General features: G+C 40.6%; 1 protein-coding gene across 2 annotated transcripts; it reads right to left on the minus strand.

Annotated features, from left to right (window-relative positions):
* On the minus strand, window positions 1-20274 carry sv2ca (synaptic vesicle glycoprotein 2Ca). 2 transcript variants are annotated; one of them, XM_054611438.1, is made up of 12 exons: window positions 19677-20274; window positions 9521-9701; window positions 8172-8323; window positions 3792-3925; window positions 3216-3305; window positions 2653-2763; window positions 2412-2500; window positions 1873-2037; window positions 1640-1773; window positions 738-944; window positions 363-522; window positions 1-184 (listed from the first exon to the last, which is right to left on the minus strand). In XM_054611438.1, exons 1-12 carry the CDS (start codon window positions 20272-20274, stop codon window positions 1-3), a joined length of 2205 nt encoding a protein of 734 aa, XP_054467413.1. The 2 variants fall into 2 exon arrangements, with proteins under 2 accessions (XP_054467413.1, XP_054467414.1); XM_054611439.1 differs by lacking the exon at window positions 738-944.
* Between the last annotated feature and the right edge of the window lie 3134 nt (window positions 20275-23408).

The raw sequence follows: 23408 nt of genomic DNA on the forward strand, positions 1-23408 counted from the left end.
TTACATAAGGACATTCGACCTGGTGTCAGGCAGCCGGAGTGCAACCAGGCCTCCCCCGACGAGCACAGACGAGGCCATGAGGATTGGGATGGCCTTTGTGATGCCAACAAGAGAGCCAAAAATCAGGTTCCCCATGACTGCAGCCAGCTTACACAGAGCGTTGCAGAACCCAAAGCCTGTTCCTCTGGTGGGATAAGAATCGGGGACAGGAGGAGGTAAAAAGTGAGGAGAGAGAAATGTGTTAGAGTTGAATGAATTACCCCTGTGTTTTATGTGTATCTCTGTCCACTATATGTAGATCCATTAATAAGTCACACAACTATGTAAGCCAGTATGTACTCATCCATTGATTGCTTTCTCACCTCCTGGCAGTAGGGAATGACTCAGTCGTGACCACATCCAGGGAATTCCAGGCAGAGATGCTCAGACCGTTGTAAAGGCACAACATAAAAATCATCATGGACTCACTGGTGCCGAACCACAAAAAGAAACAGCTGATGCCTGAGAGGACCATGGAGCCACCTGATGTACATACAAACACACACAGAGCAAGAGTTAGTACAAGTGACATTCATTTGACAAATGTTCAACTGAATTATAGGGCCTGAACATAATCGCCTCTCATACTCAGTGATGAATGCCACAGCCATACTGTGAATCATCCTACTGTCAATGTGAAAACCAATTACTTAAGTGCACACACAGACATGAACCTCCCTCTTGTCCTCCATTCTTACCTAACATGGACAGACGCCCAATTTTGTCCATGAGAAGGGCAGAAACAATGTTGCCGGGCAGAACAGCCAGGGTCCCCAGGAAGTTGATGAAGTATACCCAGTAGGCACTGTAGTCATCATCAAACGTCATCTGGCATCCTTTCTTGTTGTGGGTGAATGTGCTGTTGATCAACTCTGTGCCATCTATCAACTTGGATTCATCAATGTCTGCCCAAAGAATACAAGAAAGAGTGACAATCACAATGCCGTATGTTGTTGTCTTGTCTCAAAGCTGTTTGAAAATTGTCTTTTTCACAAGTATGAAACTTTAACCATAACAACAAAAAAAGTTGTCACAGCCTGAACCCCCTTTATTAAAATACAATATTGAAATTATGAAGGATATCTATGCGATGGATACATTGACCTTTTCTTTAAAGATGCAAGATTTAATTCATATTGGGTTAAGTGGATACAATAATTTAGTGTCATTGAATCTGTCTATTTCATTTTACAATCTTTTAGGGTGTAAATAAGAGGCTTAATAATCCCCCTACCATCTTAAGGAAATCAACAAATGTGATGGTTTCTGTGCTGTTAAGTTGTATTCCAAACTGTTCCCAACATCCTCTTACCTTGTGTTTCTTTTATTTTCTTCTGTAGTGTATGCTTTTAATGCAGTTATTTAATGTTATATTTTTGTTTTTTTCTTCGTACTTTTCTTATATTTGCAATAATATATGAAAGAGTAATGATGATAAAGGTCTATGGTGTAAAAACTAAATTAATTTTTTGAAATACTCTCAGTAAAAACTATAAATGAAAAAAAAAAATCATGACAAGATTATACCTGATGACTCTCTATATCAGAAATGACAAAATATAACACTCAAGGTAAGAGTTTAGGAATCCTTGTATCTCACCTGTGTTAAAGAAGAAAGCATCAATGAAAGTACAATTACGGAAGAAGGAGCCCACCGATGTCACATCATCAAAGTGGCAGTTACGGAAGGTAGAGTCAATGAATGTGACGGACCTCAGCTTCATACTGATGAATCTGAAAAAGCACAGTTACATTCTGCTTTTAATATTTTATCACTGTATGATAGTCAATCCATCCATCCACAAAGCCTCCTAGTAAGTTGACTTGTCCTACCGGTCGTTGATGAAGAGCCCGTTTTTATGTATCTGGTTCTCCAGGGTGAAGTTGAAGGTGAAGTCTTCAATGCGTTCATTGTTGTGTAGCTTCACTTTGGATGCATAGTCATCTGCCTGAAGGTGTTTGATGACATCAGGGAACCAGACTGACAGGCCATAATACCTGCAACCAGATGGATTTAGTTTTATTAGGATCACAATACACAAAATTGACAGATACACTTTTACATGTGCAGTCAGACACAAAAGTAGATACTTGTGGTTTTGGTTTGATTTTAAAGACTTTTATTTTTTTTACGCTTTTTTTTTTACTCTGATTGCTTTCACTCCTATTTCTTCTCCCCCTGGGACACCAATGGACTAGTATTGATCCCCTGTAATTGATTTTGAGGCCATGCAACTTCTGCACTGCAGAGAAACCAAGAGGACAGAAATGTAATTTGTCCACAAGCCTGATCGCCTTGTGCTATTGTCTGACCAGAAACATTAGACTTGTCTGATTTTTCTATGGCACAACGACATCAGGAGGAAGCTCACCCGAATGACAGTGTGAACCACACTATAGCTAGTCGCATCATGTTTTCTCGCATAGGGTAGTTGAAGCACTTCATGAGATTCAGATAGATCTAAAGAGAGAGAACAGACTATTTACAATCCATGTGATCAAAGGCAAATTTGGGATTTAAGCAGTGGACAGAAATTCGTAATTAGAAAGAAAATGACTGGTTAGCAAAAAGGTAGCTTTTTGCTGCACTTAAATAAAAAGACAAGTATTTACCTCATGTATTTCATTCTTTATCCTAAAGAAACACTTAGAAACTGGATTGCCAGACTCTGACTCCATTTCCACCAGTTCATCCAGTTGTTTGGGGATCTTGATCCTGTTTACCTGAGAAAGTAATCAAGAAATAATATGACAATCTCTATATAATATGTGCATTCAACATTCATTGCTTGACATCACTGTCATTTCATAAGCAATATCATAAAGTTACATGTATTATGGTTTTTCACATATTTTTGTATTTGGTTATCTTAAGTGTCACACAAGATTAAAAGCATATGATAGCTGTGATAAAAATGAATTCAAACAGTGTGTACTACAGTACATGATCAATCCAAGAAACGTGTTGACTAAGAGGCTTTCCCACAAGTGCAGCTCACGAATCAAATAAGCCTGAACGACACAAAACAGCTTTCAGAACCTTCATAATTCAGATATGATCCTGGAATGTGAAAGCGTTAAAACCTGTCCCAGCGGTGGCAGAATATAAGCCTCTTTGCTTCCTTAAGCGTCAGGAAACCCAGCCAAGACAGCACACAGCAGAAACAAACACTCACGGTGAAGACTTTCTCCGGTTGCCCACGCGCTCTCATGTTGGTGTCGTGGATCTGTTTGAGGATCATCCAGGCTTCATCGTGCTTCCCCACCTGACAGGAGGTAAGAGTGAGCGAAAGAGACCAAATAAATTCATGGGATCAGCACTGGTCTCGCTTACTCATGGACAGCAACACATCCACAATCGTATAAACTGTACATGAATATATTCTTTTGATTTTTCCAAGATGGGACCAAATGATGAAAGTCACGACAACGGTGACTCATTTTACTTCAAAGGGTAATTATCCTGCTGCAGCAACCGACTGTCACAAAGCTTCTTTTTTGCAGACACATATAAGGCCTCCTCCAAGAGTTTTAGATGACTCATGCTGTTTGGTCTGATTAAACATCTGTTGGGAAATGTCCAAGTACTCTCAATTTGCCTGATGTATTGTTCTAGAGTTGTAAAAACTGATAAGCAAGGACAGTGGGTGACAATGACACAGCGCCATGAGACAGCATTCCTGAAGATTGCTGATTCATGGGGGATCAAAACTGTTAGTTTATAAATCAATTATTAGGGAAATAAGCATTACCTCAAGGTAGAACCTGGGACTTTCGGGCATGAAGGTAAGTGCCACCACGGCACACACACAGGGCAGGGCACAGACAACAACGAACACCCTCCAGCTGTGAAACTGGTACGCTGAACCCATACTGAAACTCCAACCTGTAGACGGTGGCAAACAACACCAATGACAATCAGATGGATGGCATGGCAGAATAAGAAGTAAATGCATTCAAATACTTGGTGAAAACATGACTAGTGCTGCATTTACACTGCTTGCAAACAATGTTCCAGTAGTGGGTAACATTATGATGGATGTCAAAACACTATGAATAATATGTTGCATATGTCTGACGTATTCCCATTGAATGGTGTTTTCTATTAACACGGCTTATCCGTATTAGGAATATTGTAATGATTCTCTACTGATAATTGTCTCATGTTAATCTGAACACTCACAAAGCAAGACTTTTTTTTAAGCTAACAAATGCTGCTAATTTGTTTTACTGCAACATATACCGCACTATTTTCTACGTGTTTGTCTAATTTATTATTCAGAGTTAAAAGTCAGACTTTTTCATTTACATTATTTGCTCCGTCTCTTATATGGTATTCACTTTTTTTTGCAGAAAGGATATATGTTGATATAAGTTGGTGCTTTACTATACTGTAAAACATTCAAGTGATACTGAAAATATTTGTTTTTCTTCAAACAAAATCCCTGTTAACCCTACTTGTCATGCTTGGTTGTCAGACCAGACTACAATTGGCAATTGACAATCTATACACTCATGCAAAAGTGCATCATTTGAAGGCAGCAAGCGGCTTTTTAAGCAGCGTTCAGCTCAAAGGGACACATTAAAGAAAAATATGATAGTTTAAGTCTCGTTGCTTTGAGGATCAGTCAGTGACTGAATAATATTAAGTGTTGTGTACTGTATATCCTCATCAGATGGGGCCACTTGATCTGAGTTGCTGATTCGTATTGTGAAATGTGTGAAACCCGTACTGTGAACACAAAGGGGCTGTAAATAAAAAATGGCTCTTAAATGAGAGCACTCGGCTGCTGGAGCAGAGGGGTGTGTGAGACCAGAGATGAATGGCTCTGCAGAGGGCACTGGGAGGAGCGCACAGGGACGGGTTAATTGAATGTGTAGGAAAGGAATTGAGTGTTTTCTTCTGAGTTAAATCTTGTTGCACCTGATCTCAGCCCGCAGGCACTCTCCCAGACTCATTAATCATTGTAACATGAACACACGCACACACACATATACACACATGCAGAGACTTTAACACCCTCACAAAATGGGGTGATGCACACATATACACATCTACACAAAAAAGCACAAAAATTAATCACATGAATTACCATATGCAGATGAAACTGACACGGCTAACATGCTGCCGTAATGCCAAACTCCCACCCACACATGCACATAAGTAAATATACAGGCAAAATAATACTCCATACATTTTCCTTTTCTTTAGGCAAAAAGACACTAAATTATTTTGTAAACCATTCAGTGGAGGAAGGATAACTGAATATTACATAAAGACAATTTAGAGTTAGATTTAATAAAGACTTAAATTGTATCTGTTGTTGTGAGCTGCACAAACACACAAACAACCATATTCATGGTTCTTTCTTTTTCCTTAAAGAGGGTCTTAAATTCAAAGTACTGACGTGATTCATATTTGTGGGAGGAAATGTATTCTCTCCAAATATGTATATTATTGCGTTTATTGGGTGCCGTTTGTAAAAAGTTACATAAGGAATGCTTGTGATTGTAACTCAGAATAACTTAAGTGTAATACCACGATCAAATCGGTTTCTGTGCTCTCATTGAGTTCATTTTTATTTATTTTTTGGGAAATAAGCACAGCAAGGGGTTGCTGTGTCAGTCGTGACCTCCCACGTTTCTCTACAGATCGTGCCTCATGGAGATGCCACTCCATAGGGAATAGCACTATTATCCATCAACAGGCGTAGGAGGGGAGTCAGGGGGTGGGGAGGGGGTTAATGCTGATGGTTATGCCAGAAAAAAGCTACTTGGAATTAATCTCACAGCATATTAAAATCCAGCTTTCAAAGCAATGCGTATCAACTGCTAAAAACAACTATTTTCAAAGGGGGTGGGCGTCATATAAGTGGTATAAATGCATCCTAGATGTGACCAGAGAGATGAAAAAGTCTCAGTAAAAAGCAGTAAAATCTGTGAAAATAAAAAGGAAACACCGAACAAAAACTGCAAAAGGAAATAAGCAATGACCACCACTCTCAAAGTGTCTTTTGTTGGGCAGTAGAAGTAATTACTTTTGTAGACGACGTCCCGCCTGTGTGTATTCCTGCTTTCTCTAAGTCTTTTTATTTGTTTCCGTCTCTCTCCGTGTGTGTGTAGTTGAGTGTGTGTGTACGTCTGGAGTGACTCAGAGTGAGAGAGAAGTTAAGAGAGAAAGACACAGAAAGAGACAGAGTAACAGAGAAAGAAAGGGAAGGAGTTATTCAGCAGTGATTGCCTTTTTCTACAAAAATGAAGCGTGGCTTCCTGCCCCTCAGGGTTACTGTTTCACCATGCCATTGGAAATCTCATTACAGGGATTATGTACATAATTGACTAAGTCTATGGATGACTGACTCAGCAGTGCTACTCTACTCCCAGGCCTAGATAGATAGATAGATAGATAGATAGATAGATAGATAGATAGATAGATAGATAGATAGATAGATAGATAGATAGATAGATAGATAGATAGATAGATAGATAGATAGATAGATAGATAGATAGATAGATAGATAGATAGATAGATAGATAGATAGATAGATAGATAGATCTGAACAGTGTCTATTGAGGTTACTCTCATGTGGTGGGCTTTCTTGGCAGCAAGTAAACTCCTCAAACTCCCCTGCCTTCAGGGCCCCAGCTGTGAGTCTGGCAGGGGGCTTTGGGGAGACATTAGGAATCAGCGAGTGGAGAAGATAAATGAGCGCCCTAATGGTGTATTAAACACCAGTGGTGAGGCACTTGTATCATAACCCATCACTGATACCTCTCCGTCTACGTTCAAACACATAAAGGTATCTCTGCAGGAGGCACTTTGGCCAACATATCGTAGTGCTATTGGTTGCAGCCACTGCAGCACTTAGGGAAAACATAAAGTCCACTGGTGAGCGCTGGAGTATGTATGCAAGACACGTAGTTCCCTCTGAGAGAAAGAGACGCAGAGTGGTAGTGAGTGTCAGAGAGAATAAGAGTAAAGTAAGGCCACTACCATCCCTTCAATAGGATATCAGCAGATCTGACAGCAGAGTTTTCTTGTTAAGACTCGTTCGGGTTTCAGAGGGTTTTATGAGTCCTTCACCGGTGTTTCTCTCTACAGCCATGTCCGCTTTGTGCTTGTGTGTCTGTTTCTTTGTCAGTGACATGTAAGAAAACTGAGACATCGTTTATGTTTATGTGTTAACCCAGATGACCTCTTGCAATGTCAGATGTTATTGTCTGCAATTTCCCTTCTAGAAGACCTATATGTGGCTGCAGCCCAGTAAAACCTCATCCATGCCACTTACAGCAACACACACACACACACACACACACACACACACACACACACACACACACACACACACACACACACACACACACACACACACACACACACACACACACACTGTCTCGCCCTCAATGACGTCACAGGGTGGCTATAGCATGGTCTGGCCATAAATCACCTCTAGCTGTAGCTTTGTCCTATTAGAGCAAGGAGAAAAACCTAATTATGCTTGATCAAGAAGAACACTTTGCGGAGACAGAGAACAGAGAGAGGAGAGGTAATAAAAGGAAGGACAGAGTTAGACAGAGAGATGGGGTGAGTACAAAACATGAGGACCGGGTTGGGGAGGCAGTAATAGGAAGGGACAGGAGGTTAAAAATAAAAGGGTGATAGTGAAATATATGAATAGAAGAAGAGAAGAGGAAGAAAGCTCGTTCCCTTCTTTTTGTTTCTGTGAGTGCAGCTGCTACTTAATGTGGTATTGTCATAAATCACAGCTTCTCTCCCCCACAGGCCCACCCTCACCCTATCAGCTTGCTTATGCTCTATGGGATCCATGCGTACTTTAATCTCTTAACCTCTGCCTCTCGCAGACCGCAGGCACTCAGAGCTATTAGGTGATTGATTCCCATGGCAGGGAAAACTAGCAAATTAACCTACAGCCACAAGGAAGCCTTACAGTTGTGTAACCTGTAGTCAGGAGCTAAGCATAAAGTCACATTGCCAAGCTGCAATAATTAATCTTGTTACAGCCTTCAATGGATATAACTTGTATACAACTCAGAATTGGCCTTTTCTCTCTAGGAATCACAATCCCAAGATGGGTGTACAATAGAATATATTTTCTAAATGATAAACTCACCATAGTGTGGTATGATGGCCCAAGCCATAGCAGATGCATAGATCTCTCCAATCATCCAAAACATACACAACCAGCTGAGGTGTTCTCCTCTTTTCTCCCTGGACAACACCTCTGCAAAGAAGGAGAAAACAATGGGCACAGCACCTCCTATCCTGTAAGAACCAGAGATAATGGGAAAGTTAGTGGGACAGAGGCAGAAACCAGGACAGAAACCTAACTTTATATATCCTTATGTTAAAACATATTTCACGTAGTTGCATCCATAATTGCTTTTACATCATAATCCCTCAGTTTGTGGCCTGTTTTCTTCCTTTCGGGGCAAAAAAGCAAGTCAAACATTGCCAAAGAGATTGTAATTTAATTTAATGGTAACATTCTGAAATACTTTCTTTTAAAAACATTCTAAAAGATTTTATTTTAAGTGACTTTTGGACTGTTTTTCATTCAACCGCAGGTTCATCACTAATACATCAAGGGAGACCATGTAAGAAAAAAAAGCACAACTTAGCATATTTTTCCCACAAACTTAATATAAAAAAAGCTCTGTGCCAGTTCCTCATAATTCAGAGGCACAGGTCACATTGGCATCTTGGACAGCCTTTTCAATTACTCTGGATGTCTCTGGGGAGAGTGGTGCAGAGGCAATTACGGAATTAGCTCTTAAAGGAACAGTTACACTGACAAAGAAGAGGATGTAATAATCACCCTCTACACCATGTTATGTAAGAAGCTCGCACACAATCTGTCTCTGATAGAGTTTTCATTTTTCACAAACTTTCAAACACACTCTTATTTTAAAATCTTGTAAGATTGCAAGAATACATATTAAAGAGAGATATTTAAGAGTTAGAATGTCACTGGCAATAACATCTTAGACACTGGCTGTCAATAGGTTACACTGCTCTGAATTGCAGCAGTAGGAGACAATTATATTTAGAGGGACAGATATATTTAAACCCTCTATGGTAAAAACTTTCTCTGCAGCAGCAGAGAAGACAGCTTTAAGCAATCATTACGGGAAATTTATTTTATCTCTTTTCAACAATTTCAACAATTATTCAGTGGAAGTAAACAAAGGGAGTAATAATAAGGAAAAACAGAGACCTTCAGAAACATTCCTAAAATAGATTTTGCCTCACATAGATGGATTGTTTATTCTCACTGATTTAGCCCAGATGAAAACCTTGACTTTTGACATAGGCTATAGATAATCAGATAGTATGACCATTTTGTTGCCAAAGAAGGAGATTTTCAGGTGCCGTAGTGACTTGACTTTTCACAAATCATTTATACTGACTGCTTGCCATCCTTGACAGTCCCCGAAATGACCACGACTTTACCAGACTTACCCAAAGCCTGCGAAGAGACGGCAAAGGAGGAAGAGGCCGTATCCCTGGACAAAAGATGACAGGAAGGCGAAGAAGCCGTTTGTGGACATGCAAATGAGGAGGCACTGTCTGCGGCCCACTTTGTCCGACATGCCTCCCCAGAAAAACGCTCCAACCATCATCCCCAAGTAAACAACACTGCCTGTAAAGAGAAGGGGAGAGAAGGGTCTGATATTTGTTCACAATAATATACAATGCATTACCTCACATCTCACATGTGCATATGTTTGTATGAGGTTGTATGTTTTGCTATCTCTGACTACACCAACATTTTGGAAGATTATCTCATTGGTCACTTAATGGAGATGGTTTTAGTCCTCTCATCAGGTTTCATCTTCAAGGGAACAAAGTGGTCATCTTTTTTTCACAAATGATTTGCTAGATTATCCACACAAACCTGCAGTAATAGATGTTTTAGTGGAGCAGTGGAAACAAGCTGTGAACACAGCATTGAAATATTATCAACTCAACAAACTTCACTTAGCAAACAGTTGCCTATGTCCACATACAGCAGATACAGAGCATCATTTGGAGTTGTTTCACTAGTGGCCACCTGACACATGTCCTATATTCACTCTCCTTTTAGCTCTAATTATGTCTCCACTAACTTCTGAGGAAAATACTTGGCTCTTTAGCTGCTAGTTGTGTTAACTGTGTTCACCAGCTAGTTTATAATGTTGTCTGTCTGCTGTTTAGGGCTGAGAGGACAGTGTACAGTGTTTTTTTTAGCTTTACACAGCTGTCCACTGTGATCAAAAACAATGTGAATGAACCTAAACAGCAAAATTATACAATGACCAATTAGACGCTACAAAAAAAGCCGTAGAGCGAGGGGAACTGCAGAGTCTGTGGGCTTGTAACTACAAGTAACCCCTTTCACATATACAAATGGTCATACATCTATGGTTAGTAGGAAAACATTGATTACAGATGCTTTAACATGTTAATATACTAACATATTGGCACTCCAAAGAGATCTCCAAAAAGTTCTCTGCTGCTATTCTTAACAAAGCATTTCAGCCAAAGAACAATCATGCCTTGCTCAAAGACACTTCCCTCCCTGCTCGTAGTTTGAACTGATGACCTTCATAGATTTGTGTTTTTTACTTTCATGATATCACCATTCACCAAGAACATCATTCTTATTTAAGTGCAGTCGAATGACATTTTGAAAATATCTTCCCCTAAGAAGTCAAAGACACCAGACACAGACTCTCAGCCAAGGAGAGTTTTATGAATGAAGTCCTCTAAATGTGCCTCCATTGGCAAATGGTGAAGTGTCAAATTAAAATATGGAGCAACATTAAGATAGCGCCTCCAAGGAAGTTATGTTGAATGACATTAAGAATGTTAAACTTATAGATGATCGTGCCATTTTTAAAAAGGGTAAAAAATAGACTAAACATCACTCAAGATGTTTTATAGTTAAACACATGCATTACCCAAGTTACATATTAAACCCATACATATGACAAGGACAGATCGCTACAGGTATAATTTCCAAATCAAAGCTATAGTATTCCTGCTATCCAAAAAATTGGTTCACTGACTGATGACAACGAACCTGACACACTATTTGAAAACTCTCAGACCCAGTAACTCACTCTAACGTTGATAAGTAAATACAGTGTGTAAAAGACTGAAAACAGGCTCTGATCAATGGGGAGACAAATGTGAACAGTAATGCGGGGTGACTTTACAAAAGGGACCTCTGCTCTCTTTTAATCTCTCTCATCAGAAACGAGATCAATGCTCCAACAAAACAGCATTGATTTCCCTCACTGATCATCATGATTCTGCTCTGGAGAGTGGAGCCTATTATTACTGCTTTAGTCTACATTGTATGAGGCATTGTTTGGTTAGCAGCCTCTGTGGACATACAGTGTCTGATGCAAAGAGCAACTTGGATTTGTCTCCATTTAGAAATATATTTCTTTAAGGTTTGTGTTCCAGACACGTAAATTTGACTTAGAGAGGATATTTGTATTCATAATTCTACACACAAAGAAGAGAATGTGAAAGTTGAAGTCATATATGGAGAGATATGACTCGGCCGTAGGGAGTCTTTGATCATCCCATTACAATAATCTTAATGGCAAGATGCATTTCCTTTCTGTAATGTCTGCAATCAGGTCTCTTCGGCTCTGCTGTGAGCAGATATCTGTTTGACTCTCTCGCTTCAAGGGTCAAACCCCGTCTATCTGTCACATTTGGCAGCCATCTAGTTACTCGCCTGAAGGGACCATAAATTCAATTCTAAATTTAACGGAAGTCTTCAGTCTATGCACAGTTCACTTTTGCTTCATTAAGGAGAGGCTAGATATATGGTGCATAGGGAAACACCCGCTGGCCACCCATCTAATTGTCATGCATCCAAACATCCAGAGGCCTTTTCATTTAGCCCTACGCTTTCCATACAAACAATGAATGGTTTTGTTTTTTTAGAGATACTAGCAAAAAACTGACAAAAGAAGAGAAAAGAACCTCGATTTATGTTACTTTAATGCCCTTAAAAAAAAGCAATAAAACTGTTGACAAAGGAGTACATCCCTCACAGGACAGTCTATTACGTAATTAATTTATTGATGTTCTGTCCAACTTTCCGCACGATATCTCTGGGTATGATGTCAGCAGTGCCCACACCAGGAAAGCGGAAAGTAGTGTACTGAAGGTTGATATAATTCCAAAATAACACAGACATTATGAGGTCTGTCTCATCAACAAAAGGCCAAAAGGCAATTTGGGTGGCATTAACATGTCATGTCCGTAAATTATGCTACATATGTTTTCTGAGGGATTTCTTTCTAATTTGATTATGAGTCACACTTCACCTTCAGTGTGAAGTCATAGTGATACAGTCACATCGTCTGTAGCTCTTGGAGACGAACCAAGCAGTTACTACACTGCAGCAAAATCATAGGTTGAAAAGCCGTTCACAGGAACGGACACACTGACGAGACATTCTTTACACTACTATTCTATCAGAATACTAATTGTAGTTAGCAGTTCAGTTTTGCTGCAAGTTAACGCACTGTCAGCATTATCAGTCTTTTCACAGACCATAATATTAACATTTTTACACATCAACAAAAATCACAAAGCATAGAAAAATACACTTGTCTGGGAAGATGCCCTCAGTACAGTGGCCTGAGAGCTCAACACACTGCAAATTAATAAAACACATGCAACTAGAGCAAGCAAATCAAGAAACATCCTCACCAATTTGACAACAGAAAAAAGATACATTTAACTACGCATGTGCAGCATTTAGAAAGCTCAGAACACAACAGAAACTATTTCCAGGGGACACTAATAACTGATGCATACAACTGCGACAGCTTGTTGTTTTTTTTGGTTTATGAAGCTATTGAAGTGGGTTATCCCTCATTTTGAACACATGATTCAGATATTATTGGCTCCTAATCAAGGAACAAAGGAAGCCAAACCATGGGATTACAACTTCCTGGTCCGTCATGTGATGCCATAGGGCACAAAATATTTTCCCCTTAGACTAACATTGGGAAAAATCAGCTGATAATTTTTTGGGTTACAATTTATCAGTAAGAAACCTTAAATAGGCCTAATTTGAATTATTGAGTCCTATAAGTTTTAAAATTCAATAAAAGCCAAATCCTTAATATATTTTCTTACTGTTGTTCACATCAGTTAGCATGAGAGCGGTTGGGAGTCGGGGTTATAGGAAGCACTACTGCTACTCGCTCTATGGGCCCACATATGAAGAAGATCACTTATTGTACTTTATGCGAAACGGAGAAATGTTCACTTTCTCAACAACTGATAAGACAGGTTAGGAACAAAACTCCTTGAATGGATGCCAACTGGTGCCGACGTTTCACTGTAAGAGTGTGAAATAGAGCTGAATGACTTGATGACCCATATAGACTCTGAGCACCATCAGAAAATGACAGTGTGTCAGAAGAAGCAAAAGGTTTTGCCCCATGACACTCCGTTGAGACGTCAAAACACATCTCCAGGAATAGTTAATATTCAGCAAAGTCACAGGCTCACTCTAAACACAAGACAAATTCCAAGGAATAAGACATGAAGAGTAAAACACTGCCACAATCACACACACACACACACACACACACACACACACACACACACACACACACACACACACACACACACACACACACACACACACACACACACACACACACAAGACCAAGGTGAAAATATAATTTAAAGATTAAAATATTACAAATACATCAATTTTTTTTGAGGTAGCTAAACCAGCCACTGGGTAACTAGATGGAGGAGGGGAGATAAAAAGAAAAGTACATTTATACAGTAGCAAGCACAAATGCAAGCAGCTGAAATATGTGAGCAGCAGGAGAAAGAGCAAAAGCAATGAAGGGTAGGGGGGTGACAAAAGAGAGAAAAAGGTAATGAGGGAGGAGAGTTCAGTAATTGCAAGATAGGGTGAGAGAATGAGAGGAAAGAGGGGAGGAAGGGGAAGGCCCTGGTGCAGTGTTTTCTGTCCTGTCACATCCAGAGGAGCCCCCTGAGAGCCGTGGGAGCGCTGAGCTGCATCACGACCTCTTCTCTGATTTCATGCTTTGATGCTCTTCGCTCATAGCGCTACAAACTGCTTCGGCATCGAGCAAAACACCCATCCTGTTTTATTCATAATGAAGATACTATCATACATCAGCGTGCATGGTAAGCGCTACAACCACGCTGTGGTACCTCTCCCAGATATTTTCCTTCACCTCTCTGTTTCTGTCTTTCTCTCAATCTGTTCATCGCTACTTTGATCTTATTTTTCTCTCCTCCTTTTGCCCCTCAGCTCTCCTCCTCTTTTGTGCCTCTCTTTCATACTTTTCCTCCATTTCTCTCTCTCTCTCAGCTTGTGTCCACTCCCATTGCTTTCCAATTTCTTGGATCGCTTCTCACTTCCCTTCCTCATTTCTCCTCCTTTTCTCCACTCCTGTTCCCATCTCTTCTCCTCTGTGCTTCCTACTCATTTAATTGCCTTAGTTTCCTCTTTGCTCCACTGTCATCAGCTTCTTTACACTGAGCAGCGTGTAATCACATTTGTACTACATCGTGTCAGTTTGATCAGATTCATGCCTCCGCCTTCTGCCACCTCCGCAGAAAAAGAGATTGAGCCTTTTTGTCATATTTAAGTCATATCAGTGGGGGCAGTATTTCAATGAAATCTATATGAAAGTAACCTATTGTAGGGCTAAGAGTGCAGGTTTTAAAATTACTCACTCAGCATCAGTAATGATACAACCATCATCACATTAAAGACTGTGGATAATTCCCATTAAATATAGTGATGCTATGAACCTCTGATGAGAGAGAGCAGTTAGACACGGTTTACTTGTGGCTGATATTACTGGTGGCAGCAGGTTTTGTCCATACACACACACAGTCAGTCCTGTCATCCCCACACTCACACACACCTACACACACTCACACACACGTACAAACACATATACACACACATTTTATCCCACACAATGTGGAGCTGCACCACTCAAGTAGTGTAATCTCTGCAGTGACGTTGCAATCTTACTGCAGTTTAGCCATGCTCAGCTGCCCCTGATCCACGCAGCCCCACACAGCCTGTCAGCTGGTTCAAACAGACAGGAAGAAAGAGGGGGAACAACGGGTAAGGAAAAGAGAAAAAGAGGGACTGTGGAGACGGAGCTTGAGAGGAGACGGAGAGTGAAGCTGGGTCACAAGGAAGCCCAAGAAAGAAGAAAATAAGGTACAAGAGATCAGAGGACAGGAGAGCAAGGATGAAACGAAGATCAAGTAGAGCGGAAACCAGAAAGGGGGGGGAGTATCGATGGCAGAGAGGGAGAGATGGATTGTAAAATGAAAACGAGGCGAGCTGAGTTGAACGAGTCAGAGAGAGAAATGAGGGGAGTTTTCAGCAGAGAAAAGACAGCCTAAGAGAACAAATAAGTAATGATAGGGCGATGCGTTCCCATTGTCTGTTGTGGCTGAGATGATAGCTGAGCCTCTCCCTCACATTGTTGGTGTACTGAATACCACTAATCTCCCACCCCTCCACTCCCATCCACCCACACCTCTCACCCCATTACTCCTATCTAACTCCTAGCTGTCTCTCCTCCTCTCCTCTCCCCTGTTCATCAAACATATTGCATCTCACAGTGCTTGTTTTCCTTCCTGCTTCCTTCCCACGTCATCCATACAAAAAATATTTACAGTATTTCAAATCCCCCTACCACAACACTCTATCCTTCATTCTCATGAGGCATCAAAGATCCCAGCTAGATCGGGATACTTGTAGGACCCAACGGAATTTTCTAATGTAATCAGCATTTCAGTCATCCATCCAATTCAGGCCTTCTCGTACTGCATTATCCCATTACACTCTGCTCAGTCCGTGCAGCTCGCCTCTTTCTCTGCCTGTTAAGTGATTAATGGAGCTGCACAATGCAACATGAAGGGATCCCAACACAGGTGGAACTAACCAAACACCAAATGGATATTTTTGTAACTATGCCATTGAAATGTTTTTAGAATTCCCCAAAATATATGAATTTAGTTTAAGGTAGTTACTATTTCTGGGGGATTAGGATTGTTGATCATAGGATGGTTTATTATTCCTATTGAATGACTAGTTCAACCTTATAGCCTGCATTGCCTGTAAAGTCAGCCAGGTGCTTCCTCTAAAACACATGGAATCACCATCTAATCCTTTTCACCTACCAGTCAGTATAATAACATGAACACAAGAAGCCTGGTAAGACGTGTTCACATGCATTAATGATATATGTTTACTGTAAATCCACGTATATATGGCAGGTCAGTAATGAGGTTTCTCCTCTACCCTTGACCTTACTATGGAAACATAATTACTTAAACTGTAATAGTGGTACGATAAGAGTGAACAGTTTTTTCTCACAACACAAACGAGTTTTACAAATAGTCAAAATTCCAGCTGTGAAGGCCAATTTTGTTGGCTAAATATTTGTGTTAACTTCCGTTTTAACTTTTCATGGGATTATTTTGAAGGCAAGCAACATGTGATGCTCTCTCATTTCATCCCACTGGTCTCCTGTCACAGCAAACAGTGCATGAACTTGCACACATGAATACTACACAAGGAGTCACAAAAAGAAGATTATAAAAGTGGTTATGGTATATATGGTCAATAAACAGGCTTTTTCTTAAACAATCTATCCGGGGAAAAGATTTTTCTCTAATCCCAAAACCATGTTTCTTGTATACAGCACATGATGTTTCTGAAATCAGTTGACTGTAACCTGATTACTCAAGGACATGTAAGCACACTAAGGTTTAACGCAGGTGGAAAAATCTTCCATCCAAGATCATAACAACTTTTAGCAGCCAACCAGTAGGAGTCCCTACTGCAGCAGCAACAACGGTTGATCCCTAACTGGCTTCCCACAGGCTAAACCTGCCAATTGGGGTAACTTGAACAAACAACCAAGCCCCATTAAATATTGCTGAAACTGTACTGTGGTCTTTCACTGATGGGTATTCTAGCCCCTGTGCCCTCAATAGCTATTCTTATTGCCCCCACCAGACTACTATGAAGATGTTATTGGAAGGCTGTAACTGCAAAATAAGAGCATTGTTGTCGACAGACTTAACTGGCTGTTGTTTATTTCTGCACTTCAAAGCAATGAAATATTGCCATGGAACCTGTAAAACACCAACTCACTTAATTTTGTTGGCTGTAATTAAGTGTAATTACTCTGGAAAACTCTAAATGGATACCAACAAGGTCATAGTAATCATGTAGGCTATGCTCATACACACACACAAACTCACACACACACACACCAATCATGTTCACCTCAACGGGGAGGAGCCTCAGGGCAATCAGTAGGAGAAAGGAGAGGAGAATGGGGGGAGGATGGGAAGAAAAGAGAGGCACATAAAGAATGGAGGGTGGGAGAGGGGGACAGGGGGTGAGGTTGGAGTCACGAAGGAGGATAAGCAGAGCGTAGAGCGTGAATGCCTGCAGGACTTTGCTTGGTTAGAGAGGAAGAAAAGAGTTTACATGGGTACTTGGAAAGAGACATAAATATGAAGGTACAACATCTTGAGAGGATTTTACAGTGACAACCCTACATAGAGCAACAAACAAAAAAAGTATGGTAATATAATTTTATGAATGACAGGGTGTTTAAATTTCTTATTTTGGATGCTCACCAACTGCTTTCCAAAAATGTTCAAACTTTCAGCCACAACATCCGCTCTCTTAAAACCCTGCTGTATCAGTTTTGCATTAGATGTTGTGGAGCAGTTGATATATTGTCATGTCTCACTGTGGCAGTTAGTATCTAAAGGCTGTGTGCCTGAATTAATGTCCTGGCCACTCTAGTACTGACACAGTGAGTCAGCCCCTGTATACAGCTCTCTCGTGATGGATGATACACCTGCAGCCATAAGGACTGCAGGGACTCCTGCTCAACACACAGAGCACACAGGGAATACTAGCGACCCTCTTAATGCTGACACAGAGACTGATACACCTCATGTGAAATACAACTATGATAAAGTGTGACAAGTATAGTATGAACATACATAACTAATCTTATCTTTAAAGACAAACAGCATTGCACAGAAAGTAGCGCGACCCTTCCTTTAGTCCAAGTTGAATGGTAAATACTAATTCAAACCATGATTTTCATATGCATCATATTCATGTTGGCAAAAGTGAGTATACTTGCATACTAAAATTATTTGCATTTGGATGTAGTTGTTTCTGAATTATTCAGTGATAGTGGAACTGAAATTGAAAATTCAGTACATAGAATGCTTTAATATTTCAACTTTAAAATCCAAGTGCAGGTGGTCAGACTGCCACAAAAATAACTGCTCTACTTCTCCATAAACATATTTTGCCACTCATCCTGCTTAGTTATCCATCATACTGTTTAGAAAATGTCCTGCGATCAGGTTCTTTCCTTGGGAGTAACAAAGCCCTAAAACTAATTATCAAAACCCATGGATTAGTAAATTAAAGTTGTACTCCATTGATTTAGTCCACGTGTTCTACAAAATTATTACTCTAAAGACAAAAATATCTAATGTAAAAAATATATATAAAAAAAAAATACATTTCCCACAATGCACAGTTCAAACCCATATCTTTGTAATTCTGCACTACCACTTTGCAGCGTGGACTTTCTGTTAAAAACAAATGTACATAGCCATGATGACATCAGTAAGACAGCATCAGGGTTATTTTGTCTTCCAGAGCCAAAGAAGACAGTGGAGTGTCCGTTCATTATTTCAGCTCCTGTAAGCATACCCATTCCTTTTCCATACCAAAGTTACTTTCTAAAAGAGTATTGCAGGAATGAGTCCAGTAACCCAGAAATGGGTCATCATTTTTGCACTTCTGGGCCCTTGTCTCAAAGTCAATATTTTCTTTGAATGGGTTTATGGTTAGACGCCTGAAATAAAATCTGTGTTTAACACAAGCTTAAGAGATTTCAATTTTTGTTCTACAATATAAAATAGGTCGGTAAATAGCCCTTTCAGGAATTTTGACTGACAAGGGTCTAAATGATACTACAAAATGTGATCACGCCCATAAATCTGCTTTTATAGCCTTGTTGTATATATACACACTCATGTGACAGTGGAGTAGTTTCTTTATAGCCCAATGTTAGCTTTCTACCTCCAACAATAAGATTCGCACTTCAAAAACCATAAAAGTGGTCTTCATTTATGAAGATTATCTAAACCGAACAAAATTGCAAGTATCGTAAACTAGCGTTTGCCACAGAAATTACTTACAAAAAATGGGGGGAAAATCCCATTGGCTTTTTGTCTTGGGAACCAGTGCAATGTTAACTACCAGGGTTGGCCTACAAATGCACCCGTTGTCCCTGCAGCACTATCTATATATTGCAAGTATGAAGTGTTTGGGCACTTTGTTGTCCCATAATGCAATGTACAGTAGAATGAAATAATCTAGAATCAAGACATTGGAAAACACTACTTAGAATAATGAAGATGAATCAAACTGATGCAATTTAAATAGTATAGGAGGAATTGTATAATTTCCTATTAGCACATGTAGATGCATGCACACTCTACAATACTCAGACACACTTGAAGGGTCCCTTACCTAGCCATCCCGAGCTGGAGTTAGGCACACACATGTCTGTCTCTGCGCTGGGCAGCACAAAGCCCACCACGAACACCTCCACCCCGTCTGACATGAGAGCCAACCCGAGCACCAGGAACAGTTGCCACTGGAATCTCCCATGACCACACTCCTGGATGATCAGCTCGTACTGTTGGGCCAGCTCCTCCTCGTCAGCCTGTCTCTCCTGCTCCAGTCCCTTACGGTCCCTTGTTGCATCTGACGTTGGTTGCCCCAGTGCCACTTGGCCCTCCTTTTGCTTCCTATCTCCTGCCGAGGGGATCCCCTGGTACTCGCCCTCATAGATCTCATCCTCATCATCGTGGCCTTCTGTTGCATCGCTGGAGCCCTCCTCGTTGTCATGGTTGCCTTCTCCGTCCGGCCTCGGAGGGTTCCGGTAGAAATCCTCATCTTCGTCCTCCTCATCCTGGAATCGGTTGTAGTTGTGGTGGGATGAGTACTCATCTGTGGCACGGTCCACAACCTTGCTGACTTTCTTTGTTGCATGCCGTTTGGCCTCCTTGACTATGTCCTTGGCCCCCTTAGCCAGGGAAGTCCTGTTATTGTAAGTGTCCTCCATTCTGGCTCCACCAGTAGGTCTTCACGGGGGTTCAGAGGAAACTTCGAAGTAGAAAGAAAGAGGGAAGAGGGGCAAGAGGGGTGCCGTACACTGACGGGGGAATTGCAGAAATGGTGAGATCAGTGGGTCTCGAGATGCAGCAGGGAAGAAAACTCTTGAGTCTGCAGTCACCACAGGAGATAAACCACAATGACGGTGGCAATCATCGGCCAGGCTGAGAGAGAAGGGGGAAGGGTATACGAGACATACAGATAAAAAAGAGAGAGAACAAGAAGGAGGAAGGACAAGGGAGGGATCAGAGAGAAAAGAGGGAGATGTTCATCAGATACTGCTTGTAACTCATCTCTTCGCTGCTACATTCATAACTATTCCAGACTAACAGGTGACACCCCACAGACAGCACATACCCTCTTTAATCATTCCCTCACCATTCTCCCAGGTCTTTTAATCATTTGGAGTGATGTGAGGAAAAAGGCTTATGCTTGTATAGCTCTCAGTTTTTATTCAAAATGAATATTACATTTTCAGGAGCGGTCTTCTTATTCTGTATTTCTTACGTTGGACTTAGTGTTGAAGAGGTTAGCCATTTAAACAGTGATACTGAATCTGCTGACTCATGATCAGCTCTGTGGAGCAGAGGCTAATAAACAAGGCTCTGCCCGAAATCAATTTGCCCCCAATGAAGAGCTGGTTTATTATAATGGGAGTGCCGATCCAACCGGAACGGCACTGTCATATTTAATCCGTGCAAAGAAAGGAGGAAAGGAGAAATGGTCATGAGTGGATACGTAGATAAATGCACACTCAGACACAGGCACATAGTAGAAACTCCCACGTACACAATCGCTGTTCTCCAAGGCCCCTGAGTTTGTGCGGTCAGGTGTTTAGCTAACAGAATGGGTCACACAGACTTTTAAGAAGCACACATAAATAAATAAATAGAGAGAGACTTCCTCACACACTTAAACATGCCATGCACATATGTGAGTGTGCACTCACAGCATGGATGGGGAAGCCCTTCCCCAGCTTGGTAGGCCAGTGCTGATGGGAGGGAGACCACAGAATAACACTGCAAATTATGTAACAGGGTTTCATGTAAGTGTTCATACTGCAATCCACAGTTCATCATTGCATTGCCTTCACAGGATCAGTCTGACTTGTTTTTTTTAACAGTTTGTGATAACTGACACAACTGTTATTAAAACACACTCAAGATGATTGAGGAATGAAGTCAGTTCAATAAGATAAATCCTCTTTTAAATATATCAAACATTTCAAGAGATGCTGGAGATGGTCAGAGCTGTCCAGTGTGTGTGTGTGTGTGTGTGTGTGTGTGTGTGTGTGTGGTCAGAGCTGTCCAGTGGATGCGGTTCCCGTGTGTCTAGGAGCTGTTCACCACAGCCTCTAATGAACACTGAAGCCTTGTCAGGAGGACACAAATCACAGGGCCGGCTCCAGCTCCCATAATGCAATTTTACTGGGCAAAATGACACTGCTGATTCAAGGTGACTCGCCTAATCCCTTTTGGCTCATTGGATGACTTCTGTGGTTATGAGCACACCCCTTTACACAATGACTGATCATTTTTTAATACCTCCATTGACACCGGTGGTGCCTAAGACGTCCTGTACTCCTAAGGATGATTCATAAAGACTGCTTATTAGAAATCTGTATTTTTCACTTTTTCCAAATGCAGTTGCACACTGGATCATTGTTGAGGTGCACATTGCAAGGGGTTAACTTGTGATTAGGGGGAAAAAAATCAATTTTTTTCACTTTGTCATGTTTAATAATATCTACTGCATAACATTGCTATCCTGCATTAATCCTAAGTATTGTAAGGTTTCTAAAAACAAGTTTGCTTAAGCGTGTAAACATTGTAGCTTCTTGTTATGTGAGGAACTTCCATCGACTGCATCTTTTAGAATTTTTTTTTTATTTCAATGCTTACACCCGCTAGTAGCATATCAGAGTTCAGTTCTTTATCATTTCAGGATCAGGTCATGTTAGCTATCACACATTATTATTACTTAAAATGAGCAGGCACACATACACACATCGGCAAAAGAGGATACATCCGGCCTGTCAGAGAATCAATGGAGTGTATGGTGTGGCCCGCTGTCACTGGTGATGAAGCTCAGAGGACACTCTAGCACACAAACGACCGACCTCACCTGACTGCAGCTGACGAGAGCAATGGGAGCATTCACAATCAAACTGGGTAACCACCATCGCTGCCAAACAAACCAATCTCTGTTTTATTCCATGATGTCCCTAAGCCACTCAATTTCTCCTGCATCTTCTTTATTTTTTCTCCTTCCTCTTCAGCTTCCACTAATGCCTGTTTGTCCAAAAACTCAAATTGTTCCATTTAAAATCGTACGTGCACTTTTAAAACCCTAACCAGTTGTAAATCCAACATTCATATGTACATACACGTATCATCTTTACCTAATTTTCTATGTTCAGTTCACACCATCATGGCAACCACACAACCACACTTGTATATTTTTACTGATAACAAGTATATGTATGGAAAGATAAGGATGCTGCATACACTGTCCTGCAGGGCATAGCTGTTCTCTACAATTATAAAAAAGAGAGTTGATATAGTGCGTTGCTGTGACCCATGTGAAGATGGCTGAAAATAGGTCTCTTTCTGGCAACACCCCTGTCTGCATGATGGATAGTGGCCCTGCTTTCCTTCAACCTCTTTAGAATACTAAAAAAGTACTGGATCAAGTATCACTTGGCCCCTAATGCATGAATGAACATGAAGACAAATGAAGAGATTAGAGTTGCACAAAAGGTTTTTTGCCATGCATCCAACTCAGGAAAAACAATTTGGGAAAAGTGCTTAATTTTAATATCCAGAGCATGTGTGTTTGACCAGCTCAGCCCATTTCAAGTCACTCTTTCATTACTTATCATGAATTAATTAGCCAAAAGTGGCACAGTAATAAAGCTGCTAATGATCATTTTGAAAGAAAAAAACATTGCAATAATGGCAGTGGTAATGAACAACCCTCAGTCTAAAGAACTTAAATCATAGTTAAGTAATTATCAGCATAACTAAGGACTTCCTACAAGTAATACATTTGTCAAAAGCATGGATGTCATTGTTGTTGGCAATA

This window comes from Anoplopoma fimbria, chromosome 13 (genome assembly GCF_027596085.1).
Source record: "Anoplopoma fimbria isolate UVic2021 breed Golden Eagle Sablefish chromosome 13, Afim_UVic_2022, whole genome shotgun sequence".
Lineage (NCBI taxonomy): Eukaryota > Metazoa > Chordata > Actinopteri > Perciformes > Anoplopomatidae > Anoplopoma > Anoplopoma fimbria.

Coding starts and splice junctions, on each gene's coding strand:
- sv2ca (XM_054611438.1), bottom strand. CDS start 20,274: ATGGAGGACACTTACAATAACAGGACTTCCCTGGCTAAGGGGGCCAAG. Junction 2,501..2,652: donor TAAAGAATGAAATACATGAG/GTAAATACTTGT, acceptor CTCTCTCTTTAG/ATCTATCTGAATCTCATGAA. Junction 185..362: donor TCATTCCCTACTGCCAGGAG/GTGAGAAAGCAA, acceptor TTATCCCACCAG/AGGAACAGGCTTTGGGTTCT.